This window comes from Antedon mediterranea, chromosome 3 (genome assembly GCF_964355755.1).
Source record: "Antedon mediterranea chromosome 3, ecAntMedi1.1, whole genome shotgun sequence".
NCBI lineage: Eukaryota > Metazoa > Echinodermata > Crinoidea > Comatulida > Antedonidae > Antedon > Antedon mediterranea.
In genome coordinates, this window is record NC_092672.1 from 10,282,654 (window position 1) to 10,291,648 (window position 8,995).

The window sequence follows — 8,995 nt, forward strand, 5'->3', positions numbered from 1 at the left end:
TCAACTGAACCGTCAAAATATGTATGTATGTTTTGAAATGTCATTCGTTGACAAATTATACATTATACCATTCCAACAGAGGCCTACCAGTGTGCAAACAATGAATACAAGTGTCAAAGTTGGCCTACACATTGTATCCCAAAACACTGGATTTGTGATATTTACATCGACTGTTTAGATGGATCTGATGAAGTCGGATGTCCTTCCCAACCCCCTATACAGTATGGTACGCCGGTCGGAGGAGACTATTTTACAACTAGTTAGTATACCATTGTCTTATTCATTGTCTTATCCATAGATCATTGTTAGAAAGATCATCAAGTCGTTATCATAGTGGTAACGACTTGGCTTCACAAACTAGTAATAATTAGCTTTAGATTTTGTGACAATCAGATATCAAAGCATCCGAGTCTTATAGTAAGACACTCGGGTTACTTTACGTGAATTCGATGCATTGTCGACGTGATTTTATCTCAAATGTTCCTTGCTCAATTGTAGGTACACTAAAAAACGAAAAGGTTTTTATTTATGCGAAGCAACAATATACACCAGTTATCAAAATAATTATATGGATCATTATTTATGAAAACTGTGACATTGTAATTCAAAATATTACAGTAGTTACAAGTTATTAATCAAACCGTAATTATTTATTATTAGTCGAGCCAGGTCCTTGTTACCCAGACCCTTGTGGACAATGGGGAATCTGCAAAACCAATTATTTTATTTCTGCGTATGCCGATAGTGGATTTAAATGTGACTGTTTCAAAGGGCACACTGGACAGTTTTGTGAAATTGGTAGGTAATTCATTTTACTGTTTAAAAAACTGATTTGAGTCCAAAACGTTTTTAAAAGAGTGCAAGCAGTAGTAGGCGTCATTATCTCTTGCTTATTTCATGCAATAGTAAAAATTACTTAGTATTATTTTTTGTTATTATCTTAGACCTATGTGATCAACTTCGATGTCGTAACAATGGGTTATGTAAAATCTCCTGGTGGACCGGTGATGCCTACTGCGATTGTCTAGATAGGTATAGTGGCGAACGTTGTGAAGAAGGTAAGATCACATTGCACATTGAAGAAAACATGTTATAAGAAATGTTTTAAAAATAACCTAACTCAGGTTTAATCAAATTTATTTAGTAAATGCATAAAACCATGAATGATATAATGTAATGTAATAAAAATGTAAATACAATCAAATAATGACGTCACCAGTCAATCAACTACCACATAATAAAACATCAAGATTAGGATTTCGCGTAACAAAATCAAGCGTGCAACTCTGAGATTCTCCCTAGCCTACTAGCTATCAATCATATAATAATACTAATAGAGAGGCCTAGACCTAACCTATGCTAGACGGCTGGCATCAAACTTTAATTTTAACAAATTAACATAAATTATCGATCTTAATAAAAATAATATCTGACCTGGTACTACATTACCAATATGTGTTATTATTAATTTATCAAGTGGACATTTGCAGAATGTTTGTGTGCAACAGAACATTTATTCAGCAGCAACAAAAGATACATTCAACAATACAAGCTTGTTTCATTAACAATAAACGTAACCAGGTAAACAAATGCACGTTTCCAATCTGTACACCATGCGCGCGGTTTCATTAACAATAAACGTAACCAGGTAAACAAATGCACGTTTCCAATCTGTACACCATGCGCGCGCTATCAACTATACTAATGCCGGTGGTTTCATCTAGACTAATTGTTTGCCTTGTTCATGGAAATAAATAAAGGAGGAATATTTTTACCTGCGACGTTTTAAATCTTGAACATAAAGGACTATAGATAGTCATTGGAAGTTATTCTATATAATTACTAATCAAGGCTAGGCTAGCCCCTAGGCCTACTACTTTTGAATTAAATATCAAAGATATATATTTTTAGCCTAGGCCTAGGCCCTCTAGGCCTAGCTCTAGTGCGTGCCACATATATTAAAAACAGAGCGCCACACATAACAACGTGCAAGCAGTTATTTGTTTCTGTTTGACTAGCCTAGGCCTAGCCTAGGCCTCCAAAACCAGTTTCAATTTACAAAAAAAAGGTTTTGAGCGAACCAAGTTGATCGCGTAACGAATGAGCGCGACGGGGTTTTTGCTTGAGCGCAGCAGCAATGCTCTCGTCGCTCCCCACCACACACCACCCACCGCCGTCGTGCGCGCTGGGCCCCGTGGACCTCATCGAGGCTAGAATCACACTTTTCTTTTAACGACAAAATACCGTTAATTATCGAATATATAAATAGTAGTGTCTGATCTGGAAAACAAAAATTGTGACTTGTATTGTAACTTACCACGTGAACGTGGAATCTTCAGAATCTTTAGAATGCATAATTTTAGAGGGATATACAATAACGCCGTGGTTAGGATTCCGGCACCGGAACTCAACTGCCCACCGTTAGGGAATCCGACACGCTATTGCGCATGCCCAGAGCTCTGGGAAGTGAATTATAGCTTGCACCAAAGTGCCACACCACGGCGTATTAATAAAGCTTGTTCATCAAATAAAACGACGAAAATAAAATGTGAAGGAGGAGCATACGCCGCGCACACAGTAAACATACCGTAACCAAGTAACCACGTACAATCTTGCGCGCCTTTTCATCAGCACATGGATGCGCACAAGCTAACTTTTATAAAGCGCGATTACGTAACTTCAACTATGGGTACGCATGACAACCTGAACTTGTTGAAATGAAATAATTATTATTTGTTTAAAAAAAGTATTATACTCTATCTATCAATAAATAAAAAAAATGAAAATTACTTTTCGTTTTAAGATGAAATGACGTCATGTAAAAAAAATAAGACTATCATAGATATTTTTTTCCCCAAACCAATAGAAATTATCCTGGTTTAGGCCCGTTGCCACCTGGCCTTTTGCCACCCAGCCCTGACTTTTTATCAATTGATATAAATTAAATTGTCATAAAAGGGCGTTATACAATTGTTGATGAAAAATGATGAGTAAATATCCATCATTTTAATAATTCTAGACCGATGTAATGACGTAAGTTGCCAAAACAATGGACAATGTAAAGTGGCATGGATTACTAAAAGGCCTTACTGTGATTGTTCTCCGGGCTACAGTGGAACATACTGTGAAACGGGTAAGGTGTAAATATTATGCAAATATTTTATTTATTTTAAACGATGACCTAGGGCCTATACACACCTTAACCCCGAGCACTATTGAGAAATAAATGTAGACAATGTGGATAATCATGTACTGTCTTGTAGCGTAACTTGGTTGAATTGCGCACGGTGTTGTTAGTAGACGACGAATATGTTCGTATCGCTAAAGGACCACTTTGTGTCGAGCAGCCACCAAACGGCGCACATTCGTCTGCCCACAAACTGACAGGGTCTATAGAACCATTGAATTGTTGGGGTTTTTTTTCGGTTTTTTTTTCCAAATTTATCAATTGTATTTAGCTTTAAGGTTAATTTGTTTCATGGTTTTTCACAAACGCCTTGAGCTCTTTAGTGGATATGTGCGCTGTATAAATCTTATTATTATTATTGAATTGCGCACCAGCCAGATTTGTACACTACACCTGCATCCAAGAAGATGTGTTCTTTCACCAGAAATGATCGGCGGAGAGAGCCTCGAACATGTGCCGATTGTATGGCTATTACCGCTCAGCCACCCAAATCAACTAGTCTAACATTTGTTGTAGGAATACATTTTTTTAATAGGCCTATTCCTCAATGTAGTATACTGATAATGTATATTTATTAAGAACATTTATTTCCGATAGACGCATGCGCTTCAGTTACCTGTCGCAATGGAGGAGAATGTAAAGTAGCATGGCCCTGGACAGACGAACCCTACTGTGATTGCTCAGAAGGCTATGGGGGTAAAGAATGCGAGAAAGGTATTTTGCTACTCGGAGACTGCGGCAATTAACAAACTCATAATTATTTTCATCTATTACTAAAAATAATGTTAATAATGTGTGTAACCCACCATTACGGCTGACTAAAATTGTATATTATTTGTTACAGAATTATGTACTAATTTGCAATGTCAGAACAATGGTAAATGTGAGATATCTTGGTGGAGTCGAAGACCGTATTGTGATTGTGAAGGCGGATACATTGGTAAACACTGTGAGATTGGTAAGCCTAAAAAATGTTAGCCTGCTAGTCTGCATTACAGTAGCAAACTTGACTGAACTGTTCAACTGTCACTACAACTAGAAAGGTTTGATCAAATTGACTAGTGGAGTCTACCAAAGTTTACCAAACATTGTCGAGTTTGCTACTTTTTATAGCTAAAACTACAGTCCATGTTCAAATGTTATGTTATCCACCTGTAGAATCACATGACTGTCAAAGACTTAACTTGATTAGATGAGTTGACAAATATCAGCAAACGAACTTCTGCAAATTAGTTTTTTGCAGTTTTTTCTTTTCTTCATCAGAGTTTACAAGCAGAAGAAAAAGCGTATGGTAATCAAATAATAAATACAATCTAAAAATTAAACTGTGTTTATCTTTTTCTCAACCTTAGATCTATGTAGCTCTATAAACTGTCAGAATAACGGATTATGTGAACTAACATGGTTGAGAAAAAAACCCTACTGCGACTGTACTGATGGATACAGCGGTGAATATTGTGAAATAGGTAAGAAGGAACAGTTCTGAGTTTTAGCATTGTGTCTCAACGATATTAGCCCTAAAGCTTGGTTCCAACTACTAGCGACGCAACGCAACGCAACGTAAAAAAATGCCCTTTCAATAAATGTATTTTCCCCCGCACCCTGCGTGAAATCAAATCAAACGATTTTTGCAGCACCGTTGCATCGTCGATTCCCATTGTGATTACGCAATACCTTTGCGTCAATACGTCGCTGTGTTGCGACCGTGGGAACCACGCTCAAGCTCTGTGTGTGGAATAGGGTATCAAGCTAATTAGGAGATTTGGTTTAGATCCATCTCATGAAAACAACTTGCTCTTTTTCCGTACGTATGTTACCGCTATTCGTTATGTTGATGTTGGTTTTATGGGAAAAAATCACTCCGTACAACATCCAACTATAGAATGTTGTTATATGAGGTAAAAAAATCAACAATTTTTATTTTGATTTTTAACAGAAAACTCGTGTGGATCTTTGAACTGTCAGAATAATGGTGTGTGTGAAGTATCTTGGTTGAATAACGCATACTGCGATTGCACGAAAGGATACTCTGGTGAAAACTGCGAAAAGGGTAAACTAAACTTGTTTCATAACATGAGCTATAAATGATATAAAGTGCAAGCATAAAAGCCTAGGTGAATATGTTTTAAACAGGGGTGGCGCCAGGATCTTCCCGACGCGGGGGCTACATTCCCCGACGAGGGGGCTATGCGAGCGAAGCGAGCATCACTAGGCTGGGGGCCAGGGGGCCGCCAAGGGCCCCCGGTGGGGGTCGAGGGGGCGAAGCCCCCGGAAGCAACGCGTTCTAGCGTCATTTGAGGACATTTGAATCAGATTTAGGGTAGCCATTTTTTCCAATTTTTATAATGCATAAATACAATACTGCGTGCAAAAAAACGATGCGCGATGACTGTTTTAATCCATATTTTTCAATTTAAAAAATAAAAGTTCAAAGAAAATTTAGAAAAATAGAGTTGGAGGTCCCGGAAATTGGACTTATTATACTTCAAAACATGAAACAAAATATATAAGTCCCTATCAAGGTTGTGACTGAGCTAAGAAATGTTTGAAAAATAGAGATGTTACGTCCCGGAAAATGCACTTCTTGTACTTCGAAATATGACCAGCTTTATTGTTGGGGCTGAACTAAGAAACTGTTTAAAACTAGAGCTAGCTGCAGGTCTTCAAAAAATTGCATTTTATACTTCGGAAACATCAGGCCTAGAGGCTTAAAAAACGCAAGCGTAGACCTTTTTAAGTCGGGGAAATAAGTTTATTCCTCCCAAGTGTATGCGTGCGTACCATCTGGACTTCCGAGTGGTGAGAAATTCATGACATACAGGACATTGAAAATGTAATAACTTAGCTATAATAAGATGTTGGCTAAGCGAAAATGGCATGTTTTTTTGTTTAGTAATGGATGAAAAATTTATTTTAGGTGCCCCACGGTACAGAATGTTACTTGTAAATTAAAAAAATAGGTGAACATACGAACAATTAACATAATTCGTTTTTGCTGTAGTGTTACGTGTAGCGTACGTCGACGCAGTACACGACGTAACCGTCAGTAAACTTCGCCTGGAAAATAACTACAGTACACATTTTGGTCCCTGGATGGAACTTGATATCACGCGTCTCGACCCACCCAACGTTGAACGATTCGTACAAAGGGATACCGCCAGACAAGTGCGAACCTAGCTATTGTTTAGTAGTAAGTTAGATCGCTGGCAATAATGAATGCATATAAAGTGCATAATATCACTCTGACGTACTCTCACGGTCAATGAAACGTCGCGGTTTTCTAGGCGCTGAAGCTAGCTACGAAGTGAACGCGAACGCTTTTTACTGTATATTATATTCCCCGACAAAAAGTACCCGTGTTCCCTTCGGTAACCGTCGGTAAACTTCGCCTGGAAAATAACTACATTACACATTTTGGTCCCTGGATGGAACTTGATATCACGCGTGTCGACCCAACGTTGAACGATTCGTACAAAGGGATACCGCCAGACAAGTGCGAACCTAGCTAATGTTTAGTAGTAAGTTAGATCGCTGGCAATAAATGAATGCATAAAAGTGCATAATAGCCCTCTGACGTACTCTCACGGTCAATGGAACGTCGTGGTTTTCTAGGCGCTGAAGCTATATGAAGTGAACGCGAACGTTTTTTACTGTATATTATATTCCCCGACAAAAAGTACCCGTGTTCCCCGACGGGGGGGCTAGGCTCCCCGACGAGGGGGCTAGAGCCCCCGTAGCCCCCCCGCTGGCGCCACCACTGGTTTTAAATTATGCGACTTCAACTTTCCTCCTCTTGGCTGTGCATGCTAAACAGCTCAGATTGGTTTCGCATGACAAACATTGTTTCATTTTTAGATTTCACAATACCACCATTTCTTTGATTATACTACTACAAGAAAAATTGTTTTTAAATTATTATGATTCATTTCGATTATCGATGATGTATCTTCATTCTATGTCAATTCATAATGATCGACATCAACATCGTCACTAACGTTTTTCAATCCTAACAAAATATTCATTTCGATCCTAACAAAATATTCTTTTCGATCCTAACACAATATTCTTTTCGATCCATAGACTTATGTGGCGATCTACAATGTTACAACAATGGTACATGTGAATTACCATGGTTAAGAAACACACCTTATTGCGACTGTTCCGACGGATATACCGGTGATAACTGTGAACATGGTACGTATTTTCGCTAAAGCGTGGTTCCCACTAGAACGCAACGTAGCAACGTATGTCGACGCAAAGTGTTGTATTGCGTAAACACAAGTGGGAACCGACGACGCAATAGTGCTGTAAGCATGTTTGATTCCACGCAGGCAAATACAATTATTAGAAGGGCATTTGATTACGTTGCGTAGATTGCGTTACATTGCGTCGCTAGTGGGAACCAAGCTTAATTGTAAATCTTCTCGGCTATGACAAAACCCAAGGACGTACCCGCAAAGCAAGCGAGTTGACCAATGACATGATCGTCCGTTGCGTCGCTAGTGGGAACCATGCATTTTAATTGGTTTAGAGCTCGTTTGTACGCAACTTATGGACGTAATAGCAAGTCATTTAACCAACTCACTTATGAAAATCATACCTTTGCTTTTGCTATAGCCTACAAAAAAATAATAATTTGGGTTTTTAATAGAAACAGAATGTGAATAAAGCTGGTGTTTCTTGGCAAAGATGCCTAACGATGTGTATTCCCGCGTGTCAATAAATCGGGTGGAGTGTATGACATTGTTGGGAACAGTGCATTCGTATTATTTTACTGCATCTTTCATGTGAATTATTACAATATAAAACGAGGACTCAAAAAGCCAAAACTCCCGTCGGGTATACTGTATTCTATTTTTATTCTTTCAGATTGCAGCACATCGTGGAAGCGTGGCTGTAAACTGTTGGGCTAAAAACAGCCAACAACTAATCCTAGATTTCATCTCTCATACTCACATTATTGCCATACAGATTATAAATGAAGACAAAAACAAAATATATGGTCTATTATAACATTAATATAGCGTGTAAATTTATAACGTGTTAAAAATCAATGGAATGGTGAGATTATATTATACTTTTTAGCTATCGCATAGATTATAGGCCAAGCATCCGTTATATAGGCCTACATGGTTTTTCTTATCAAACTTTACTTTATTTTTCAAGGTACTTTCTCTTTGTTTGATATTATATTTACTTGTATACTTATAGAGAAATAACAAATAAATGAAATGTTGATTTAACGTATCAATTGTAATAATATTTGTCAACTGATTTACATTTGTTCGGTAAGTAGGCCTACAGTACAATACGAGGCAATATCCTGTAGCCATTCAATAGAGTTCTGTATTTAACAAGTTATTACCATGCATTTCGTAAACCACTACCGCCCTTCCTAGATCATACATTATAACAAAACCGTGCTGACAACATATTACCGATAGTTAATAATAGAAAAATAAAAAGGAATAAGACAGAATTCAATAAATAATCCAGAATTCAATACATAATCGTAATTATAATAGGAAATTGTAGGAAAGATCAGAAATGTCTCTGGAATTATAGAGATAACAGGGAGGTTTCGCAACCTTACGAATACGAAAACAAAAACGAATACGTGTGCGTGACGTATCCGTTTTCGTTATCGTATTTGCAAGATTGAGAAACCTCTTTACTCTTTAATTATTATCGGTTATGTGGGCATTCCCAAACACGGCGACCGAAAAGAAAATATGAGCCTATAGCCTTATAGTAACCGACCATTGACCGATTCAAATTCCGGTTGTGTGTTTGTGAACATGATAAATA

General features: G+C 37.8%; 1 protein-coding gene and 1 long non-coding RNA gene across 2 annotated transcripts in view; one reads left to right on the forward strand and one right to left on the reverse strand.

The window, feature by feature from the left end:
• LOC140044837 (uncharacterized) overlaps positions 1 to 2,489 on the reverse strand; it is a 24,698-nt gene extending 22,209 nt beyond the window's left edge. The window contains exon 1 of the long non-coding RNA XR_011844496.1: positions 2,318 to 2,489. This is a non-coding gene — a long non-coding RNA (uncharacterized lncRNA). The remainder of the gene's footprint in view (positions 1 to 2,317) is intronic.
• LOC140044836 (uncharacterized) overlaps positions 1 to 8,353 on the forward strand; it is a 12,030-nt gene extending 3,677 nt beyond the window's left edge. The window contains exons 4-13 of the mRNA XM_072089517.1: positions 80 to 259; positions 661 to 798; positions 945 to 1,058; positions 3,020 to 3,133; positions 3,785 to 3,901; positions 4,032 to 4,145; positions 4,540 to 4,653; positions 5,124 to 5,237; positions 7,268 to 7,381; positions 8,057 to 8,353. Coding sequence (XP_071945618.1) covers positions 80 to 259; positions 661 to 798; positions 945 to 1,058; positions 3,020 to 3,133; positions 3,785 to 3,901; positions 4,032 to 4,145; positions 4,540 to 4,653; positions 5,124 to 5,237; positions 7,268 to 7,381; positions 8,057 to 8,100 — 1,163 coding nt within the window. The 3' untranslated portion in view covers positions 8,101 to 8,353. The remainder of the gene's footprint in view (positions 1 to 79; positions 260 to 660; positions 799 to 944; positions 1,059 to 3,019; positions 3,134 to 3,784; positions 3,902 to 4,031; positions 4,146 to 4,539; positions 4,654 to 5,123; positions 5,238 to 7,267; positions 7,382 to 8,056) is intronic.
• Positions 8,354 to 8,995: the final 642 nt, after the last annotated feature.